The sequence below is a fragment of the Styela clava genome, chromosome 11, assembly GCF_964204865.1.
Source record: "Styela clava chromosome 11, kaStyClav1.hap1.2, whole genome shotgun sequence".
In the NCBI taxonomy this organism is placed as follows: Eukaryota; Metazoa; Chordata; class Ascidiacea; order Stolidobranchia; family Styelidae; genus Styela; species Styela clava.
Window position 1 is genome coordinate 3,093,950 of NC_135260.1, and position 25,698 is coordinate 3,119,647.

Consider the following 25,698-nt stretch of genomic DNA (forward strand, 5'->3'; position numbering starts at 1 on the left):
GTAGTATATTATAGTTATATTAAATCTGGCAACAATCTAGGAATGAGAAATGAAATTATTGCAATGCAATAATTAACTTTAGGAAGCAGGATTAAAAATGAAATGCAATTTATAAGCTAAACATATATTGGATGTTTCAAATATACATAAAAGATTAAAATACAAAAAGTCGGCATATAAAAAGCAAATAAAATGACTGGTAGACTGGAATTCTAACTACAAATCACGATAGGATTTTCATATTTATCCGGGGGGGAAAGAATAAGAAGGCATGAACAGAGGCCAAACACGATGAACAGTTCTTTTTTCATTTTGAATATAATTTTATTTCTAAATTCCATTGATTCCCAAACAAGACTGATTTTACTTTTCACTTCACAGAAAACTCCCCATTCCTCCTAGTTATATTGCTTGATAAGGTTATTTCACAAGGTGTTTTCACTTTTTTGTGCATAAATTGTTTGAACATAATGGGATTTGAATCTATCAATCAAAATAACACTAAAAATACCTATGGAATTATAAACAAGGGGGAAATGAGAGCTAAAAGCCTCCTGAAGGGAGCAACGATAAATAAAAGGATTGGAAACCACTCCTCTAGAAATTTCTCAGAGGATACGATATTTACCCCGTGGCTCACTCAAATAACAAACTTCTTATCCAGTTTATAGACCATGTCAGCCAGTAGTTTGCAGTTACTTTTAAAGCAACTTGAACTAACTATAATTTTCCATATGCCCTGAGGCGAGCATGATAAATAAAACAAATTGAAAACTCGTGATTCTAATACAGTGTTTCCCAACCCGAGTCCGCGGACTCATGGAGCGTTTGAATGAGTCCTCAACGAGCCAGAAATTCACTGCGGGTCGCGAACGTTTTTTTTTAACGAGAAAATAGTCCGCGACCAAAAAAGGTTGGGAAACGCTGTTCTAATACAAGTCACAAGACTTATGACTATTAACACGAGACTGGACAATTTCTATGAATTGATATTACCAAAATCAAGGCTTTTCGTTTTTCAAAAAAAGATATTTCATAACAGTAATCTTATTCAAGCCAAAAGACACATTCATAAATTTGGAAAATTTAATTTAAAATTAGTTCCAATTTCTCTATATTGCATGTGAATCGCATTATTAAATTTCAAATATTCCCTTGTGGATTATATTATAATATTTAGTCTGCGGTGAAAAAGAAAAACGCAACGCAATCAAATTTCACTACTACAGTATTGGTTGTGTGTATTGACGAACGAACGTCATGTGATAGAACCACAATTTATTGATTAGGTATTCCCGATCAAGTATTTTTCGTTCAATTTTTAAAAATAGTGTTTTAACACAAACAATTTTACAATGAATCTGTCAATATAGCATAATGTGAAATGAAAATATCATCCAGCGTACACCCAAACAATTTACAAAAATAGTTTTTGAACACAAACAATATTACAATAAATCTGTCAATATAGCATAATGTGAAATGAAAATATCATCCAGCGTACACCCAAAATATGTGAACCAAGTATGTGAACCAGGTTGGGATTAGGCCATAATTTCAGGTAGAAATACAACGGGGGTCATTTGGCTATTCAACAAACTCGTAATAGAAATAAAAGTATGGCCTAACTCTAAACTGGTAGACATACTAAGTTCAGGTGTCCGCCATCTTGGTTCACATACTTCGGGAGCGCCCATATCAGAATATATTTGAAATAGAAAGCACATTTCATTCTCAATACTGGTCGAATAATATGTACATAATTTCTTTGTTGAAAAACCTGACCCGATTCGAAAATATTCTCAGAATGTATTCGGAATAGCAGAAAACCTGACATAAAATATAACCTAAACCAAATGCATTTTTATAAATTTGCATTACCACAGTATTGGCTGCAAAGACTCATGCCCGTCATGTGATAAAATTATTGACCAGGTATTTCCAAAAAATAAGTTAAATTACATATGCTTTGACCATGCAAGAAATAGTTACACTAAATATAATTTAACATGGTAGAAGACTTTTGAATTCACCATAATTTTATGTTCTTGGAATTGAACATCATATGACTGCTGATCTCATTGGCTGACATTGATTGCCCAGTCACATGAGTGCAAGGAGAAAAGAATGGCAATGTTGCAGATCATGGCGAACAGCATGTCACGATTTGTAGGGTCGGCTTATATACAAATTTTTATAAATTCACCGTTTTATGGAGTCGGCTAATATGCGCGAATATGCAAAATAAATTAAAAAATTTCTTTGTGAGATTGTATTTGGAATAGCAGAAAACCTGATGGTAGATTTCCGAGCCTACTATAAAATATAAAAAAAGCAAATGCTATAAGTTTCCATTACCGCAGTATCGGTTACAAAGACTCATGTCCGTCATGTGATAAAATTATTGATTAGGTATTTCCAAAAAAACAAGTTAAATTACATTTGCATTGGCCAAGCATGAAATATGTATACTAAATAAAATTTAACATTGGCCTTAACATGGTAAATAGAAATTTAGGTGAGAAAAGGTTTTCGTTTTTGGAATTGAACATCATATGACTGCTGATGTCATTGGCCGACACTGAATGCCCTGTCACATGAGTAAAAGGAGAAAAGATTGGCAATGGTGCAGATGATTATCATGACGATATCAAAGTCATCGACTATCACATGATAAGGAAATTGTTTGTTTAAAAATTTTCGAACAGAGGATATCCATCCCGACTCAAATAGTCAAAATAAATTTGAATTATTTTTAATTTATAAGGTATCCATAAAGTCTTGAAATTTTGATATCATATATTGTTTAGCCTTCACAAATGTATCAGTTGCACTAAAAATCCTTAAACAATTACTGATTAAAAAACAACAAACCTGGTTACGATATATTGAAAACTGACTTCCTAACAGAATTGAAATTGTAAAGAACTTTATGGACACCCTGTACTGAAGCACTCTGAAGTGAAAGGTTCACAAGTCTTTTCATAGTTCAGTCGCGATTTTTTTCGTTTCTAATTAAAGTCAGCAATCATTCCACTTTTAAATAATTACATAGACTCTCATTAATATTGTTGTTAGGGTTGGGCATTTTCGAATTTCTGATGATTTCAGAATCGAATACAATATTATTTTGCAAATCTCGAATCTGGAATATATGCAAATATATGTGTCTTTTTCATTGTGATGGGTTCTCTAAGCACATAAATTACTGAAAACACAGAAACTATCACTCAGTCTGCTGAGCGTTCACACACAACAAGAAACATGTTTCCTCATTACCTCACAAGAAAGAAAAAAGTCATATGTCAAAAAACAATATGGCAGCAATTCGAAATTTTCATCTCAACCGATTTGAATATTAATCGATTCGAAGTCCCAATTGTTGTATCTACTTTATAAGTCTAAAAGATAATCTAAAGTGTTGAAAGCTAAAAATATACAAAGAAAGCTACGGTGACGAATCAAAGGCAAATTTACGAAAAATATATGCAGATGTAAACCACAATCTAATGTGAGTTAAAATCATAAAATATCAAAACACATTTTTCATGAAATTTACAAAAAATCGAAAGTTCACTGCAATAATCTATGAGACAGTAAATTTAAAATATCTGCAATTTCAATGCAATAGTGATATATCTATTAAAATCAGTAAATTTCAAATACATGGTTTTGTAAAAACAACATATTCAAACAGAAATAATTTGGCATTGTTCAGACATCTTTCCTTATCAAATACCGGGAAACCAAAAATGAGAACCCAGGTTATTTGGACCATTCAAGAACAGGGCTACTCTAACTATATTTAACGAAGATTCGCCTACAAAACTTCAAAATTAATTGGGTCTGGTCTTTCCAGAAATTATATTTTGGAATCCTTAAACGCGTACTTCCTCGACCAGCTAATGATTATTAGCAAATTGAAATTGTTTATTATGGTGTTATAGTTAGGGCTGGGCATTTTTGAATACCTGATGATTTCAGAATCGAATCGAATAATTTTTTCGAATCGAATCTTGAATACTTGGAAGGTCTGAAATTGTATGTAACTTTCCTATCATTTTAGGTCCTCCAGACACATAAATTACTGAAAACATAGAATACATCACTGATCATAAAAAAACACGTTTTCATCAATACCTCAATACAGAAAAGAGTCATATGTCAGAATTGTGTTGAAAAAATATGGCTTCAATGAAAAAAAAAATTGGGAAATTTACCTCGACCATTGGCGAAAAGAGTAAAACAAGATGGCGACTATTCGGAATATTGCTCTTAACTGATTCGAATAATTTACTATTCGATTCGAAATGCCCAGCCCTAGTTATAGTGCTTTTCATACAAATTCAAAACTATAAAAGTCATTTTATAAAAGGAAACTTAAAAAGTGGGGCTAATGATCCAAAATAATGATTTAGGTGCGGTCCGAATCCAATACTAATATACTCAGAAGGCCTGGACGGACCGCGGTCCGCCAGCCCTGTTCTAGAATATTAGTTCTCAAATTTTCCAAGCCACGCCCCTTTTTAGGAATTGTCAGGTCTTGCGCCCCACTTCAAAAATAACTAACTAACAATAAGCTACAAATATTAATAAGGCGAAAGTATGTTTTATTTAAAAAACACATTGAAAATAGGTGAATGGAACGTAAGTATCCAAAATAAAGGAATGTAAATATTCAAATTAAGGCAAGCCTCAATTTAACAATTATTTTTTATTAGCTTTTACCCATTTAAAAATTCTCTTCCCCCTTGCGGGGCGCGCCCGACCGTTTGAGAATCACTGTTTTAGAGAGAACATAACTTTTGTGCTAAGCGTTCTAGATTTACTGAAACTTTTAAGGTACAATCATACACAAATAGGAAAAATTTAAAAAAAATTCTTTATTTTTGTAGGAGTAAAAAATTTATAGGTTCTGCTTTCTTGGGTCACCCTGTATGTGAAATGATACTTAAAAAAAAAAAAAAAAAATTTTCAATAATCACTGAAATCAAGGGTTTTGGTAATTCCTGATAGGGGCAACAAGTCAGATTTTTTAAGCAAATTTCTTCAAAGCAAAATCACTTGCTCAGAAGTTAAAAAGATTGTGATTCTACATTAGATTTGTGGTGCAATTTGTTCTAGCAATTGTCAGTTATCCCAAGGCTTAAAGCGGTTCAATTCAAACACATATGGGAAAATAAATTTCGAATTAGATACCCTTTTCCATGTCAAACAACTTATTATTACCTTAGTTCTATTGTCACGAATTTGGATGAATAACAGCTATGACGAGTGCTTTTAAAATGTGTTTCAAACATTTATTCCAACTAAAATCAGGTAACAAGAACCGGGGGGATCTACAGAATGAATAGTTCGAAAATTTTTGGTTTTAGAAAGAATTCAGGATGGTTTACTCGAAAACATGAAAATATGCCTTCATTTAATTTCAAGTAACAGAAAAAAAATGAAACCTGTCAGTCAGTTTATTTTATTACAGACCGAAAGTAGACATTGGACAAACATAATTGGTAAAGAAAAAAAAATGCATTTCAGTGTTAGAGGAGGCGAAAGAAAACGACATCCGAGACGACAGGCCGCAATAGCCATGGCAACCGCAGATCATTGAATAACCAACCAAGAGAACCGGTAAGATTTTATAAATGAAACTACGTTTTCACTTTGTATTTACTATTGCACTAAAAAAATAAAATTTATGTATTCGAGTGGAACATAGACAGCAATATAAGTTTAGACAGTATAACTGTGGTTATGTCATGCAATTGTGTTTGAAATAAACAAATAAAATTATAATGCAATATGTGTATTTACAAAAGTAGAGTAAAAATATGAACATTTAGTTAATAGCCTAAGCCATGATTTGTTCCCTAAATTCTTCCAGAGCAAAACATGCACTCACTGAACGCTAAAATCACTTTAGACTTCAAGGAATGATACCGAAGAATTGTGTGGTAGTAATTACCGAGCAAGACTTGAACAATTTATGTCAAGGGTGTGCAACCTTTAATAGAGAAGGGACAGATACGAATAACCACGGGCCGCACCTTTATTTAACTTAACATAGACTTTCTAGGGTGCTCCTGAAGTATGCGAACCAAGATGGCGGGCATCGGAACGTAACATGGGTAACAGGTTAGGGTTAAGAGATAATTTTTTTCCAATTTTCCTTATTTTAGTCCTATTATCAGTTCGAAGACTAGCCTCCCGTAGTATTTATACCTAAAATTATGGCCTAACCCTAATCTAGTACACATATTACATTCCGATGTCCGCCATCTCGGTTCGCATACTTCGGGAGCCCCCTTCCTAGTAGTGGCATACACAAAATATGTTGGGTATTGATCTTATGACACGCGTTGTTCGTTTCGCACATGCTAGCTGTTAGGGCATTGTTACGTCATAGGCATAGATAATGAATTGGACTCAAGTAAAGGCTTTGCAATGCAAAGGGAATCACTCGCACTTATCAAACTAAATTAAATTCTTGTCTTGTGGGCCGCAACATTTAACTTATGGGCCGCATTTGGCCCGCGGGCCACAGGTTGCACACTCCCGATTTATGTCAATACTCCATGTACACTGTGAATTGCTAGCACAAATTCTTCTAGGGTGTCTCTTGAAATGAAAACTTGAAAGTCCATTCGTGCCTTTTTTCATAATTTGGCAGCTGTGTTGTTAGCGTATTTACAAAAAGGTAAAAAAAATGAACAATTAATTAATTAGCGATACTTTTTTATTCGCGTATTGGGCAATCTGAGAGAGGGTGCAATAATTTTTAAGATGGCAAAATTGCAAAATAGAAAATCTACATTCAAAATTCATTTTTTTAACGGTGTCTCGTTTGGTTTACATTTTCACTTCATATAATCTAAAAAAAAGGACGTTGATAAAAACAACTCAATATTATGGAAAACCATCTTTTTTTTTTTTTTTTTTCAATTTCAAGACATATTATATCCTGGCATATAAGATGAGTTTGAAACTCGAAAAGTTGCCAAGTTGGGTCGGCTTATACTTATACCGGCTATTATTATAAAAGTTTGGTAATGTCTACCTTGATACTGTTCAACTCTTCAACCATAAAACTCAATGAACTGTGACGGGTCAGAATAATCACATTCCAATAAGGAATTGTCATTGATGATTCTTCATTCTTCATTGATTATAAAGTTACGAGGTTGAATTATACCAAAGTAGACGAAACTTAAAATGTTTTCCGAGGTATGGAATACTTCAGCTTTATGGCTTTAAGACAAAATGTTTGAAAATTTTCTACTCTCTTATACAGGATTATGTGATGCATGAGCTGTATATTCTGGCGGGTTCTGGTTCGCTTGAGCTTCTTGTTCTTTTGTCATTTGAGAGTTTGGTGTCTGCGGGTACGGAGGAACGGCCACTCCTGGTTGAGGAGGCATCTGTGAACCGGGGTAATATGAAGTTCCTGGTGCATATCCCTGAGCAGGTATCATAATGAATTGGCCGTTTGCAAGCTGAACCATTTGTTGTTGTGGATAAGCAGGGTGAGCTGCGTATACAACCACGCCCTGAGGTTTTTTGCGGCAACAGACACCAGCGCAACAATATGCTGAATGAATGATACAGATAATCATCCCAGCAAATCCAATGACAGCCATAATAGAATGAACGGCAATGATTCCTCCATTTCCTTCACGTGGGTAAGTGTCTCCAGCACATATCGCAGACATTATACACAACGTAGCCATGAAGCAAGAAGTTACAATACTGACTGCCATATTCGCATTATATAAACAGATTGAAGGTTTTCTTCTAACTTTGAATCCAAGAATTCCAGATGCAATAACAATAGCGCCGCACCATATTCCGTGAGAAGCATACGTAATGCTATACCGGATTCTATAAACAGACGTTGTGTTATCAAAAGTCCAATGATAGACATAAGTCTTCTTTGTGCTTGCGATGATCAACGTCACGATGCACAAAATGACAGATAAAGCGCCAATAACAATTTCAGTAACTCCAAGTCGATACAAAACAAGTTTGTATTTTTCTCTTGGCTTCGTCTGAGAGGTTGACGAATTCGTTGCTTGCTGGGGTGGCAAAGTAACCTGACCCTGTTGAGGGCTTGCTGTCCCACCATCTGGTTCAACAGCTTGATCAAGCCTTGAATATAAGCCAGCTGGAGATTGAGCCATAATGCAACAAAATAAAGTAGTATCTCTTGTAATTATTTTACTATAAGCTTTGAACACAAAGAAATGAAAATTTAGTGGTGCTCCTAAGCAAGGGTACGGGATCCAATTTTAAATTAGTTTCAAAAATAGATTTTTCATATTATTCTGGTGAAAGGAAAGTCAATAAGATGGCTTGACAATTTAGGCCCCTCGTCCAGTTATCAGTCCTTGTCAGATATAGGATTCGTTCCGATGCATGGGCTTGACACAAGGTAATCAAAGTGTGGTGGCAAGTGTGTTCCTAATGCCTAATCCAAACACAGCTCAATCATTATTTCATATTGCACAACTCAAGCTTGTAAGCACACACTCGAAAACCAGAAACATTCTTGCTATAATGAATTTTTCAATCGTATATATAGAAGAATTATGTCATGCTGCTTGTGCTGTGTATGCTGGTTGTTCTGGTTCTGTAATTCATGTAAAATGTAGAAAATGTTTTTCAGAAGTGTAAAATAACTTCAGCTTTACGGCTTCAAGATAAAATGTTTTGATTTTTTTTAAAATCTCTTATACAGAAGGATTATGTGATGCATGAGCTGTATATTCTGGCGGGTTCTGGTTCGCTTGAGCTTCTTGTTCTTTTGTCATTTGAGTTTGGTGTCTGCGGGTACGGAGGAACGGCCACTCCTGGTTGAGGAGGCATTTGTGCACCGGGGTAATATGAAGTTCCTGGCACATATCCTTGAGCAGGTATCATGATGAATTGGCCGTTTGCAAGCTGAACCATTTGTTGTTGTGGATAAGCAGGGTGAGCTGCGTATACAACCACGCCTTGAGGTTTTTTGCGGCAACAGACACCAGCGCAACAATATGCTGAATGAATGATACAGATATTCATCCCAGCAAATCCAATGACAGCCATAATAGAATGAACGGCAATGATTCCACCGTTCCCTTTACGTGGGTAAGTGTCTCCAGCACATATCGCAGACATTATACAAAGTGTAGCCATGAAGCAAGAAGCTACAATACTGACCGCCATATTCGCATTATAAAAACAAACGGAAGGTTTTCCTCTAGCTTTGAATCCAAGAATTCCAGATGCAATTACAACACCGCCGCACCATATTCCGTGAGAAGCATACGTAACGCTATAACGAATTCTGTAATCGTACGTTCTGTTATTCCAAGTACTATGATAGACATAAGTCTTCTTTGTGCTTGCGATGATCAACGTCACGATGCACAAAACGACAGATAAAACGCCAAGAACAATTTCAGTAACTCCAAATCGATACAAAACAAGTTTGTATTTTTTGTTGATATTGTAATATTTGTACTATTTCGTTTTGTCTATTTCTGGCAACACTGCCTGTTAACTTCTTTCATTGTTATTGTTTTACGCTTCATTGATTTTGTATCTGCTGCTTCTTGCTTCGGATGATTGCAGCATGGGTGCTGTGCAAGCTAATATATATCTATTCTGATCGTGTAATATAAGGTTGTATTATATGATAATAGTCGAATTAACATTGGTAGCAGAGGAAAATGACTGCAAAACAACTTCAACCACCAAAGTTTGGTGAAGATTTGACCTACATGGAGTGGGTAAATAAACTGGACATGTGGAAAGCGGTGACTGAGATACCGGTGAAAAAACAAGGAATTTTGGTGCGACTTTTGTCTTTAGATGGCAATTCTAAAGCTGAAAAGGCTGTTTCTGATCTAACAGCGGATGAACTGAATGTGGATGATGGTCTAAGCCTACTTATTGAAAAATTGGATGTTGCTTTCAAATCAGAGAAGACTGATTTAGCCTATGATGCATATACTGCATTTAATTCCTACACTAGGCCAGCCGGTCTAGCAATGGCTGATTATATATTAGAATTTGAGCATTTGAATTCTAATTTGGTAAAGTTTGATATGAAATTGCCTGATGCAGTTTTGGCATTCCGAATTATGGATGGTGCACTATTAACTGAAGAACAAAAACAGCTTGTATTGACAGTTGGCAGTGATTTAAAATATGAGTCAATGAAATCTGGATTAAAAAGAATTTTTTCAAAACATAATTGTACCGGTAGCATCGGAGGAAGTTTGTTGTCTTTATCACAAACAAATGATGCATTTGTGTCACAAGGTGCAGCTTCAACTGAACTACCGATACCGGTAACTTCAAGAAGAAGATATACTGGGAATACCGGTAACAAGTTTACCAGGAAATCTGATTATCAGGTGAAAAGTAAAAAGGATTTTGATAAAAACATGAATCCAATTGACAGAAATGGCAATATATCAAGATGTTCCATCTGCGACTCAAAAATGCACTGGGCTCGCAAATGCCCTCATCAAAATCGGGAAGTTTTCTGTGCTGATGACTCGGATGATGAAGAATGTGAAAATGTGCAAATGGCATTAATGACCAATGAAAACTGTCAAGAAATCTTCATTTCAGAAAATGCTGAATATGCTATAGTTGATACCGCATGCACAAAAACTGTGGCAGGAAAAACCTGGTTTGAGAAATACATTGAACTTTTGGAGCCTGAGATGCGCGAAAACATCAAGATATTTCCCAGTAGTCGAACCTTCAAATTTGGAGATGGCCGCACTGTTAATGCTATTAAAAGAGTAGTAATTCCCATTCAAATTGGCCGTAAAATTTTGGAATTGGAAGTGGAAATCATAGACACCCATCTTCCATTGCTGATGAGTAAAAGATCTCTGAAGAGAGCAGAAACTCACCTGAATATGAAGAATGATACGGCTATGATGTTGGGACAGGAAATTGCACTCCATTTATCCAATAATGGCCACTACACAGTCAAAATACTGCCTAGGAAAAGGCGTTCAAAAGGTCACAAAACTGAAATTTTATTATCAGAAAACGGGTCAAAAAGTTACAGCAAAAATGATATATTGAAAATTCACAAACAATTTGGGCATGCATCGAAAGAAAATATGAAAAGATTGATAACTAATACTGGAAAATATCGTCCTGAATATAGTCAGATTATAGATGAAACTGTTGATAGATGTGAAATATGCACCAAATATAAAAGGCCTTGTCCACGTCCTGTGGTTGGCTTATCTTGGGCTACGGATTTCAATCAGACTGTAGCATTGGATCTCCATCAGTTAGAACAAAATGTGTGGTACCTCCATATTGTAGACGAATTTACTCGTTACAGCAGCGCTGTTGTCATTCATAATAAAAAGACTTCCACGATTGTTGAAAAATTCATGCAACACTGGATTAGCATATTTGGAGCACCAAACAGAGTACTTTCAGATAATGGTGGAGAATTTGATTCTGCTGAATTTCATGATATGTGTGAGAATTTTGGCATCAAAATTTCTACTACTCCGGCATATTCTCCATGGAGCAATGGACTGTGCGAGCGTCATAACAGAATTCTTTCTGAAATTCTTCTCAAGGTGAGAGATGAAAATAATTGTAATTGGGAAACAGCTCTGGCTTGGGCACTTAGTGCTAAAAATAGTCTTATCAATACTAAAGGATTTAGCCCTAATCAACTTGTTTTCGGTAGAAGCATCAGACTACCATCTGTTATTCATGAAAATCTTCCAGCACTAGAAGGAACAAGTACAAGCATGTATGTGGCAAAAAACATATTGGCTCTTCATATTGCTCGGAAAGCATTTATTGAGTCGGAATCATCTGAAAAGATTCGAAGGGCACTACGAAAACAAACGAGAGAGACGGTTGATGCCTTCACAAAGGGAGAGTATGTGTATTATAAAAGAGATGAACAACAGAAATGGAAAGGACCTGGACGTGTAATTGGTCAAGATGGGCCTTTAATCTTTATTCGGCATGGAGGCCAATGTGTGAAAGTGCATTCTTGCAGAGTCCAACATGTGGCGGAACCTACCGAGATGACTATTTTGCCTGATAATTCCAATGACAAAAATAAGGCTCCAATATTACAAACTGCTCAAGCAGATGTTAGTGACGTCAGTGGAGATGATTCAAATACGAATGTTACAAACAGGGACGATGACAGTGATATTTCATGTCACTTAGCAAGAGGTAAAATTGTCACATATTCGCATGATGGTATGGATTATGAAGTGGAAATTATAAATCGAGCTGGAAAAGCAACTGGAAAATATAAAAATTCTTTCAATGTGAAATATCGATCACCAGAAAGCATTAAGGGAAATACTGGATATGTTGATTTTGAGCAGGTCGAAAACCTACAAGAAGAACTCCAAGCACCTACAGAAAATGTTCTGGTTACAAAAGATGTTAACTTTGACGACGCAAAATTATCAGAGTTAAAAAGTTGGAAAGAAAATAATGTTTATGAAGAGGTTGACAACACTGGACAAATAACTATTTCAGTACGATGGGTCTGTTCTCTAAAATCTACAGAAGATGGTGTTGTGCCTAAAGCACGACTTGTGGCAAGAGGCTTTGAGGAAAACAATGACAGTGTCTTAAAAGAATCGCCAACATGTTCTAAAGATTCCCTCCGCTTGCTGTTGGCAATTGTCGCTCAGAAAAAATGGAAATTGAATACCATTGACATAAAGACTGCCTTTCTGCAAGGCGAAAATTTGGATCGTGAAATATTCCTGGTTCCCCCTAAAGAAGCTGGCTCCAACAAACTCTGGAAACTAAATAAGTGTGTTTATGGACTGGCTGATGCATCTTTGAAATGGTATAAAAAGCTCAAAGATTTTATATTGAATAATGGGGCAAAAATGTCATGCGGAGATTCTGCTTTATTTCACCTAAACAGTGATAACAACTTGCATGGAATTATGGGAATTCACGTTGATGATATCATTTGGGCTGGAACACAGAATTTTGAAAATACATTTATAACAAGCTTGCGTTCCACTTTTCAGATTAGTCGTGAGAAAAACGAGGCTTTTAAATATCTTGGTCTTAATATTCAACAAAATAAAACAGCAATAACAGTAGATCAAGAAACATATATTGAGAGTCTTAAAAATTTTACATCAAGTTCAAATGAAAATGAGTTGAATGAAAAAGACAGGGATGCATTGAGAGCTATAGTTGGTCAATTGCTTTGGACATCGAATCAAACCCGGCCAGATGTGAGTTATGATGTCTGCCAACTTGCCACAAATCTAAAAGAAGGCAAACAGAAAGATGTTCATCATGCCAATAAAATAATTAGAAAACTGAAAGCTCGAGAAATGAAGCTGAAGTATCAATATCTGGGAAAAGACCAATCACTCAGGATTGTGGTATTTGCAGATGCTGCATATGGGAATTTAATTGATGGAGGTAGTCAAGGTGGACACCTAGTATTTCTAGTTGGAGATGATGACAAATGCTCATTGCTAACATGGCAATCGAAACGGATTCGTAGAGTGGCCAAAAGCACTTTGGCAGCTGAAACACTTTCACTATCTGACGCCGTGGATAATGCTGTATTTGTTAAGAGCATGCTGTCAGAAATTTATTTTGCAAACTCATTCAATATACCAATTTATGTAATGACAGATAATTGCTCACTTCGAGATGCATTATACTCCAGTAAAAATGTTTCCAACAAAAGACTTCGAATTGAAATTGGAATGCTCAAAGAAATGATTATGAAGAAGGAAATTTGTGGCGTAGAATGGTTGCAGTCAAAATACCAGTTAGCTGATGTGCTCACAAAGCATGGGGCTTCTTCAGAAAGATTAGTCTCTATAATTTGTGATGGACTACTTTACCTCTGTTAAACTAAAAGTTAAAACAGAGTGAATATGTTGATATTGTAATATTTGTACTATTTCGTTTTGTCTATTTCTGGCAACACTGCCTGTTAACTTCTTTCATTGTTATTGTTTTACGCTTCATTGATTTTGTATCTGCTGCTTCTTGCTTCGGATGATTGCAGCATGGGTGCTGTGCAAGCTAATATATATCTATTCTGATCGTGTAATATAAGGTTGTATTATATGATAATAGTCGAATTAACATTTTTCTCTCAGCTTCGTCTGAGGGGTTGACGTATTCGTTGCCTGCTGGGGTGGCAAAGTAACCTGACTCTGTTGAGGGCTTGCTGTTCCACCCTCTGGTTCAACAGCTTGATCAAGCCTTGAATATAGGCCAGCAGGACATTGAGCCATAATGCAACAAAATAAAGTAGTATCTATTGTAAATATTGTACTTATTACGCTTTAGATACAGAAAAATGAAGTTGATTTTCAATCAAGAAAAGGACATCTGTTTTAAAATTAGTTCTTATGATGGATTTTTATATTTATCCAGGAGCTTGCTAGTTATTGCTGTTCTCACCTCAAAATGGTTTACTTCTCTCACACTGTGGTAAAGATGACAAATTCTGTTTTAAGCATTTATTCTGATCTATCTATATTATTATGGCCTGCGAACTGTGTGCCGCGGCCCAATCGTGGGCCACATTTTCTAGTGGGCCTCCAATAAATTTCAATTATGGCAGTGATAACTAACAATAATACCTCTTTAGGTATCACACCTAGAACAACTAAAAAATATACAATATAAATATACTGCGGTATAAACATCTATAACACCTGTATAACAACAATGTATCATAAAAATTACTACAACTAACACCAGACTAGTAAAAGCACTGGAAAGGACATTAGACAATTACCCAATAGTATTGCTAACCCATTTAATACAGAGATGTCGAAAACCAGACTATCTAATTCTCTCCAATATCATTTTGACAATTCTCAGTATTGTTCAAGTGTCCTTGGGTTGGACACCTGGGAATCTCTGTATTTATCCAAACTATGTTTGAAAATATTCACAGATGCACTTTGCCTCACATATAACGGTAATCTGGATAGGATAGGATTTACATATTTATCCCGGGGGAGAGGAAAGCCGATAAGACGGCTTTTCCATATGGCGAACCACGGCCTCTCGTCCGGTTACCATTCCAAGTCGGGTATGGGATTAGTTATATTGTTTGTTTTCGGAGGCATGGACTTGGTGGTGGAGGAAGCCGTAACCCAGTGTTTTTCAACCGGGGTGCCGCGGCACACCGGTGTGCCGTAAAATAATGTCAGGGGTGCCGTGGGAAATTCTCCAATTTGTGTGTCTATGCGTTGTAGCGCAGAATGTGGCAGCAGTAGGTGGCGATTTGCCTTTTTTCCTTGTTTTATTTGATTACTATTCAAGATGTCCAATTCAACATCTTTCTTCAAAGTTAAAAAAGCTTATATTAACAACATAACACTTAAATTGTGAATATTAGGTCTTTTCCCCACATTTAATGCTGGGGGTGTGCCGCGGGATTTTCTCATTGAAAAAGGTGTGCCTTGGCTCGAAAAAGGTTGAAAAACACTGCCGTAACCGACCAGCGGTTACGTGAACCACCCAACGACGGTGAGGAGTCCAGCAATCCTCTCGCACATAACCATCCCTGCATGGGTTCGAACCTGCGAACCCACGCAGAGTAATTAGAGGTGCGGTGGCGAGCGTATTCCTAACGCTTAGCCCGTTGAGCCACACCGCCGCGCCAGTATTTTGTTACCAAAAAAGTTTGGACGCTGATTTTGCCTTAGATTACAAGTTCAAGAAGACATGTTGAAAAATTGTTGCCCATATGTAGATAGATAGATAGTTTATTTTGAAAACTCCACAATATGACAATACAAACAAATAAAAAATGGAGAATTCTGGAGAGCGCGCAAAACCTTCAAAAAAGTTTAAAACAAGATGAGTATCATGTGCCCGCTCACCAACACGCATTCACAAAAAAAAAACACGAACTTTGTTAAACAAGGCTTGGGCCAAAAATGAACATACAGAAAATACGCGAATGTGATAAACTTCCGGGCTGTTGTTAACTTTTAAAATACCCAGGCTAATAAGGACCAATTAGATCTGATACAATGACAACGTAAGTAGGTGTAATGTAATGTGATAAGGTGACGAAAAGGTCAAAAACCATGAAAACTACATTGATTTGGCATTGATGACAATGTGATACAGCGAATCAAGATACATATAAACAAATCAAAACAATGCTGGTAAATTCTGCGCTCAGGCAAATAATTATAAAAACAATTATCAGGAAAACACTAACTGACTAATCACACGTAAACATGTAGGCCCATATATGTTTATGGCCCATAATAATGTTGTCAGTCCTCTCATAAGTTTGTCCTCTGTAGCAGCTTATTTGTGATACACAAAAAAGTTCTATAAATAGAACATTCAGACATTTCATATAAAATTCTTATCAAACGGTTTTTGTTCATATATCAAAGACTATGCATTCAGAATTCAGACTTTACATTATTTCAACAAAACAAATTAAATGTCCTTTAATGACTAATAATGATAAATATTAGGCCTAACGGTGCTAAACTGACAGACTGAACAACACTCTCAAAGCATCAGGTCTACTTCTTTTTTTAGTTTAAAAAAAATCGGTTGATACCTAAATCTGCAATTTCAGAATTTACAGTAAAGGTATGCTGAAGAGCTTCTGAACAATGTACCGGTATCTATTAAATGCAATATTATTCCAACCTTTCTTCCAGTTCTGCAGTTACAAATATTCAAGTTCAAAACACATGCCACTCGGCAGCTCGACGAAAAACACAAAAAAATGGTGCAGAAAACCTCTGTGAAGCTAGCAGCAAAACACGAAATTGTGACTGACAGAATCGCAGAAAATACCCACGCGTACAATTAAATGTTCCCAATGATTTTTAAAGAAGAAAGTGTATATTTTGATTAGTTTCACAATAGCAATTAAAGCAAAACAATCATTAACTACACTCCTCGTATTGTTAATATATAGTAAACAAGCTAAAGCGACTGTTACAGTGCACAAAATTTTTTTATAATTCTTTGAGAGATGTTTAAAAATGACTGAATTTTCGTCGTGTAACATGGTCGTTTCATGAAAACCTCCAATAAAGGCGGCATTGCAACACCATTGGTGAAAAGTAGAAACCTCAAAGATTCGATTTCATTATGTCAGAACAGTCTCAGCACGTTTTGACTTGACCATATATAATACTAAACATAGCGTATATTCTTCAATTTTTAAAACAATGTATATACAACAAATTTGAAACTGATTTTGTATTTCAACTAAATTTACTGGATAGTTCATCAAAGAAGATATTTTTCTCTTTGTCACACAACAATAATGCATTTCATTAAAAGTAGAATAAGTTGAGGAAAGTCTGAAATATCGAAAAAAAATTTACGCCCTCTTGTCGATTCTTTGATAAATTTCACAAAATTATCGTTTTTGAAAGGGCGATTTCTCAAAAACCGCCAATAAAGGCAGCACTACGACACATTCGAAAAAAAGCAGATACCCTATAGATTCGATTTTAATATGTCAGAACAGTAGCAGCACGTTTTAACTGGCAATACATGATACCAAACATAGCATATAATTTTCAATTTTATTAACTATGTAGATGTAAAATAATTAAAAACGGTTTGGTATTTCAACTAAATTTACTGGATAATTCATCAAATACTTTTCTCTCTTGGCCATATATCACAACTGTACGTTCATTAAACTTGGAATAAGTGGCAAATCTGAAAATAACAAAAAATGATTTTACGCCCTCTTGTTGATTTTTTTCGGGATTTCAAAAAAATATCGTTTTTGAAAGGGCGATTTCTCAGAAACCGCCAATAAAGGCAGCACTACGACACATTCGGAGAAAAGCAGATACCTTATAGATTTGATTCCATTATGTCAGAACAGTAGCAGCATGTTTTGACTTGGCCATATATAATACCAAACATAGCGTGTATTCAAAAAGTTATAAACAATGCAGAAGTAACATATTCAAAAAACGTTTGGTATTTCAACTAAATTTACTAGACAAATTATCAAACATCTTCTTTGGCCATACATATATACTGTACGTTCATTAAACTTGGAATAAGTTGCGGAAAGTATGAAATACGAAAAAGCATTTTTTGTCCTCTTGCGGATTATTTTCAAAATTTCAAAAAATTATCGTAATTGAGATAGCGATTTCTCGAAAACCGCCAATAAAGGCAGCACTACGACACATTTGGAGAGAAGCAGATACCTTATAGATTCGATTTTAATAAGTCCGAACAGTAGCAGCACGTTTTGAGTTGGCCATATATAATACCAAACATAGCGTATAATTTTCAATTTTATCAACTATGCAGACGTAACAAATTTAAAAACGGTTTGGTATTTCAACTAAATTTCCTAGATAATTTATCAAACATCTTTCTCTCTTGGACATACATATATACTGTATGTCCATTGAACTTAGAATGAGTTGCGGAAAGTATGAAATAACGGAAAATCATATTTCGCCTTCTTGTTGATTATTTTCAAATTTTCGAAAAATTATCGTTTTTGAAATAGCGATTTCTCAAAAACCGCCAATAAAGGCAGCAATACGACACATTCGGAGAAAAGCAGATACCTTATAGATTCGATTTTATTATGTCAGAACAGTAGCAGCACGTTTTGACTTGGCCATATATAATACCAAACATAGCGTATAATTTTCAATTTTATCAACTATGTAGATGTAACATATTTAAAAATGGTTAGGTATTTCAACTTAATTTACTGGATAATTCATCAAACACTTTTCTCTCTTGGTCATACATCAAAACTGTATGTTCATTAAACTTGGAATAAGACGGCGAATCCTGAAATAACAAAAAAAAATGATTTGACGCCATCTTGTGGATTTTTTTCGAAGTTTTTAAAAAAATATCGTTTTTGAAAGGGCGATTTCTCAAAAACCGCCAATAAAGGCAGCACTCCGACACATTCGGAGTAAAGCAGATACCTTATAGATTTGATTTCATTATGTCAGAACTGTAGCAGCACGTTTTGACTTGGCCATATATAATACCAAACATAGCGTGTATTCAAACTTTTATGAACAATGCAGACGTAACATATTTAAAAACGGTTTGATATTTCAAATAAATTTTCTAGATAATTTATCAAACATCTTTTTCTCTTGAACATACATATATACTATACGTTCATTAAACTTGGAATAAGTTGCGGAAAGTATAAATACCAAAAAGCATTTTACGTCCTCTTGTGGATTATTTTCAAAATTTCAAAAAATTATCGTTATTGAAATAGCGATTTCTCGAAAACCGCCAATAAAGGCAGCATTACGACACATTTGGAGAGAAGCAGATACCTTATAGATTTGATTTTAATAAGTCAGAACAGTAGCAGCACGTTTTGACTTGGCCATATATAATTCCAAACATAGCGTATATTATCAATTTTATTGAAAAATGTAGATGTGACATATTTAAAAACGAATTGGTATTTCAACTAAATTTACTGAAAAATTCATCAAATACTTTCTTCTCTTGGGTATACAACAAAACTGTACGTTCATTAAACTTGGAATTAGTGTGCAAATTTTAAAATGCCAAAAAATGATTTGACGCCCTCTTGTGGATTTTTTTCGAAGTTTTTAAAAAAATATCGTTTTTGAAAGGGCGATTTCTCAAAAACCGCCAATAAAGGCAGCACTACGACACATTCGGAGAGAAGCAGATACCTTATAGATTCGATTTTAATAAGTCAGAACAGTAGCAGCACGTTTTGACTTGGCCATATATAATTCCAAACATAGCGTATATTTTCAATTTTATTAAAAAATGTAGATGTGACATATTTGAAAACGGTTTGGTATTTCAACTAAATTTACTGAAAAATTCATCAAATACTCTCTTCTCTTGGGTATACAACAAAACTGTACGTTCATTAAACTTGGAATTAGTGTGCAAATTTTAAAATGCCAAAAATGATTTGACGCCCTCTTGTGGATCCTTTTCGGAATTTCAAAAAATTATCGTTTTTGAAAGGGCGATTTCTCAAAAACCGCCAATAAAGGCAGCACTACGACACATTCGGAGTAAAGCAGATACCTTATAGATTTGATTTCATCATGTCAGAACAGTAGCAGCTCATTTTGACTTGGTCATATATAATACCAAACATAGCGTGTATTTAAACTTTTATAAACAATGCAGACGTAACATATTTAAAAACTGTTTGGTATTTCAACTAAATTTTCTAGATAATTTATCAAACATCTTTTTCTCTTGGACATACATATATACTGTACGTCCATTGTACTTGGAATGAGTTGCGGAAAGTATGAAATAACGGAAAATCATGTTTCGCCTTCTTGTTGATTATTTTCAAATTTTCGAAAAATTATCGTTTTTGAAATAGCGATTTCTCAAAAACCGCCAATAAAGGCAGCACTACGACACATTCGGAGAGAAGCAGATACCTTATAGATTCGATTTTAATAAGTCAGAACAGTAGCAGCACGTTTTGACTTGGCCATATATAATTCCAAACATAGCGTATATTTTCAATTTTATTAAAAAATGTAGATGTGACATATTTGAAAACGGTTTGGTGTTTCAACTAAATTTACTGAAAAATTCATCAAATACTCTCTTTTCTTGGGTATACAACAAAACTGTACGTTCATTAAACTTGGAATTAGTGTGCAAATTTTAAAATGCCAAAAATGATTTGACGCCCTCTTGTGGATCCTTTTCGGAATTTCAAAAAATTATCGTTTTTGAAAGGGCGATTTCTCAAAAACCGCCAATAAAGGCAGCACTACGACACATTCGGAGTAAAGCAGATACCTTATAGATTTGATTTCATCATGTCAGAACAGTAGCAGCTCATTTTGACTTGGTCATATATAATACCAAACATAGCGTGTATTTAAACTTTTATAAACAATGCAGACGTAACATATTTAAAAACTGTTTGGTATTTCAACTAAATTTTCTAGATAATTTATCAAACATCTTTTTCTCTTGGACATACATATATACTGTACGTCCATTGAACTTGGAATGAGTTGCGGAAAGTATGAAATAACGGAAAATCATGTTTCGCCTTCTTGTTGAATATTCCAAATTTTCGAAAAATTATCGTTTTTGAAATAGCGATTTCTCAAAAACCGCCAATAAAGGCAGCACTACGACACATTCGGAGAAAAGCAGATACCTTATAGATTCGACTTTATTATGTCAGAACAGTAGCAGCACGTTTTGACTTGGCCATATATAATACCAAACATAGCGTATAATTTTCAATTTTATCAACTATGTAGATGTAACATTTTTAAAAACGGTTAGGTATTTCAACTTAATTTACTGGATAATTCATCAAACACTTTTCTCTCTTGTTCATACATCAAAACTGTATGTTCATTAAACTTGGAATAAGACGGCGAATCCTAAAATAACAAAAAATGATTTTACGCCCTCTTGTGGATTTTTTTCCAATTTTTATAAAAAAAAATATCGTTTTTGATAGGGCGATTTCTCAAAAACCGCCAATAAAGGCAGCACTACGATACATTCGGAGTAAAGCAGATACCTTATAGATTTGATTTCATTATGTCAGAACTGTAGCAGCACGTTTTGACTTGGCCATATATAATACCAAACATAGCGTGTATTCAAACTTTTATAAACAATGCAGACGTAACATATTTAAAAACGGTTTGGTATTTCAAATAAATTTCCTAGATAATTTATCAAACATCTTTTCTCTTGAACATACATATATACTATACGTTCATTAAACTTGGAATAAGTTGCGGAAAGTATAAAATACCAAAAAGCATTTTACGTCCTCTTGTGGATTATTTTCAAAATTTCAAAAAATTATCGTTATTGAAATAGCGATTTCTCGAAAACCGCCAATAAAGGCAGCATTACGACACATTTGGAGAGAAGCAGATACCTTATAGATTCGATTTTAGTAAGTCAGAACAGTAGCAGCACGTTTTGACTTGGCCATATATAATTCCAAACATAGCGTATATTTTCAATTTTATTAAAAAATGTAGATGTGACATATTTAAAAACGGTTTGGTATTTTAACTAAATTTACTGGAAAATTCATCAAATACTTTCTTCTCTTGGGTATACAACAAAACTGTACGTTCATTAAACTTGGAATTAGTGTGCAAATCTTAAAATGCCAAAAAATGATTTGACGCTCTCTTGTGGATCCTTTTCGGAATTTCGAAAAATTATCGTTTTTGAAAGGGCGATTTCTCGAAAACCGCCAATAAAGGCACCATTACGACACATTTGGAGAGAAGCAGATACCTTATAGATTCGATTTTAATAAGTCATAACAGTAGCAGCACGTTTTGACTTGGTCATATATGATACCAAACATAGCGTGAATTTAAACTTTTATAAACAATGCAGACGTAACATATTTAAAAACAGTTTGGTATTTCAACTAAATTTACTGGATAATTCATCAAACATCTTTTTTTTTGGACGTACATCAATAATGAACGTTCATTAAACTTGGAATAAGTTGCAAATTGTATAAAACAACAAAAAAATGACTTACGCCCCATAGTAATTTTTTTTTAATATCTCGAACATACCGTTTTTGGAGTGGCGATTTCCCCAAAACCGCCAATAAAGGCAGCACTACGACACATTCGAAGAAAAGCAGATACTCCATAGATTCGATTTTTATATGTCAGAACAGTAGCAGTATATTTTGACTTGGCCATATATAATACACAATATAGCGTGTATTCACAATTTTATAAACAGTGTAGACGTAACATATTTTAAAAAGATTTTGTATTTTAACTAAATTTACTGGATAATTCATCAAATATATATATTTTTTAGACATACATCAATACTGTACGCTCATCAAACTTGGAATAAGTTGCAAATCGTATAAAACAACAAAAAATGTCTTACCCCCTATATTCATTTTTTTTTTAATTTATCAAACATACCGTTTTTGGTAACGAGTTTCCAAAAACCGCCAAAAAAGGCAGCAGTACGACACATTCGGAGAAAAGCAGATACCTCATATATTCAATTCTATTATATCATAACAGTAGCAGCACGTTTTGACGAGACCATATATAATACCCAATATAGCGTATATTCTCCAGTTTTAAGAACAATGTGGACGAAACAAATTTAAAAAGGGTTTGTGTTTCAACTTAAGTTGCTGGATTAGTGATCAAATATATTTTTCTCTTTGTCGCACATCGATATTGTACGTCTATTGGACTCAGACTAAGTTGCGGAATGTATAAAATAATAAAAATCATTTTACGCTCTCTTGTGGATTCTTTTCATAATTTCAAAGAAATATGGTTTTTAAAAGGCGATTTCTCGAAAACCGCCAATAAAGGCAGCATTACAACACATTCGGAGAAAAGCAGATACCTTATAGATATGATTTTATTATGTCAGAACAGTAGCAGCTCGTTTTGACATGGCCATATATGATACCAAATATATCGTATATATTTTCAATTATTTAAATTGCGTAGATGTTCACATATTTTAGAAGGCTTCATTATTCACTATTCAATTTCATTATTCATCAAAATTCTTGTTTATAACAGATTTAAGGAAAGGTTTTAAGTCAATTATTCAAGTTTCAAGGTTACTGAATATTTAAGCTATTAGCTTCAAAAAGAGTTATTCCATGCACAATACATTTAAATGAGTTGAGGATTTTATAAAATACCTCAACGACATCTGTCTTTTTTTTCTTTTCTGCCTATTTAATTTACTTATCAGTAATTTCTCCAAATCTACCAATATAGGCAGAATTACTCCTTATTCAGAAAAAAAGAAGAACACTTAGAAATTTGATTTTATTGTGGCAGAACCAGTAGCAACACTTTTCGATTTGGCTATAGCATATATTCTATGATTGTCAAACAATGTAGATGTAACATACTCCAAAGACCAACTGCATTTCAAATATTTCTAACAGACAATTACGCAATTATCTTTACTTAGTTTGTCTTAATTCATAAAATTTGTAAGTAGTCTCGAGTATTATATCCAAAATTTTAAAAATGTTCGATATTTTTCTAAGTGTAATTTCTCAAATAAAAAAATTGGTCAATAAAGGATGCTTTAGGAGTCAATGACGTAGAGGGAAAAAAACGCCATAACATAACAAGCACGTTTTGGCATAGCTATTAAGGATGAAATTCCTCTGAAAGAGTTAAATAAATGAGAAATCACTTTGAAATTCCTCATTTATTAGGTACATTTCACAGCATTTCCATAAGCATGATTAGTGAATTCTATGTTATACCAGCTTGTTGCAGATCATTTTGAAAAGGAATCCTCTTTTAGACAACGATCATCAGACATTGGGGTGATAAAATAACCATGTTACTATAGAACAGAAAAATAACAACATGCTCTAACATGTCCACACGTAATGTCTATTTTTTTCAAGGTAATTTCAATTCAATTTCAAGATAAAAACTAATCTAGAGTATATTTTTAAAGTTTTGAACAGTAATGCTGAAAGATATTTTGAAGATATCGTGAATTATATCTATAGCTGATTTAACCAGCAGGGAATTCGCAATATTTGCATGTTGAAAATTAAACTTTTAGTATTTTACAGCGTCGTAAAATGAAAAACAATCTCATTTAAAATAGTACATATAAGAAAACACATACAAGAAACAGCCTAAAAATAATAAAATACAGAAATTTTGAGCAAAATTTTTGAGAAATCGCTATTTCAAAAACGATCATTTTTCGAAAATTTGAAAATAATCAACAAGAAGGCGAAACATGATTTTCCGTTATTTCATACTTTCCGCAACTCATTCGAAGTTCAATGGACGTACAGTATATATGTATGTCCAAGAGAAAAAGATGTTTAATAAATTATCTAGGAAATTTAGTTGAAATACCAAACCGGTTTTAAATATGTTACGTCTGCATTGTTTATAAAAGTTTGAATACACGCTATGTTTGGTATTATATATGGCCAAGTCAAAACGTGCTGCTACTGTTCTGACATAATGAAATCAAATCTATGAGGTATCTGCTTTTCTCCGAATGTGTCGTAGTGCTACCTTTATTGGCGGTTTTTGAGAAATCGCCCTTTCAAAAACGATATTTTTTTGAAATTCCGGAAAAAATCCACAAGAGGGAGTAAAATTATTTTTTCTTATTTTTAGATTTGCCACTTATTTCAAGTTTAATGAACGTACAGTTGTGATATATGGCCAAGAGAGAAAAGCTTTTGGCTTTTTAAGATTTGCACACTAATTCCAAGTTTAATGAACGTACAGTTTTGTTGTATACCCAAGAGAGGAAAGTATTTGATGAATTATCCAGTAAATTCAGTTGAAATACCAAACCGTTTATAAATATGTCATATCTACATAGTTAATAAAATTGAAAATATACGCTATGTTTGGAATTATATATGGCCAAGTCAAAACGTGCTGCTACTGTTCTGACATATTAAAATCGAATCTATAAGGTATCTGCTTTTTTCCAAATGTGTCGTAATGCTGCCTTTATTGGCGGTTTTCGAGAAATCGCTATTTCAATAACGATAATTTTTTGAAATTTTGAAAATAATCCACAAACGGACGTAAAATGCTTTTTGGTATTTTATACTTTCCGCAACTTATTCCAAGTTTAATGAACGTATAGTATATATGTATGTCCAAGAAAAGAAGATGTTTGATA

The 25,698-nt window shown here is 34.1% G+C and overlaps 1 protein-coding gene across 1 annotated transcript; it reads right to left on the reverse strand.

Annotated features, from left to right (window-relative positions):
- Window positions 1-35: 35 nt before the first annotated feature.
- Window positions 36-8,178, reverse strand: LOC120348146 (uncharacterized). The gene has a single exon (XM_078117798.1). It carries the CDS (start codon window positions 8,172-8,174, stop codon window positions 7,281-7,283), a length of 894 nt encoding a protein of 297 aa, XP_077973924.1. The 5' UTR covers window positions 8,175-8,178; the 3' UTR covers window positions 36-7,280.
- Window positions 8,179-25,698: the final 17,520 nt, after the last annotated feature.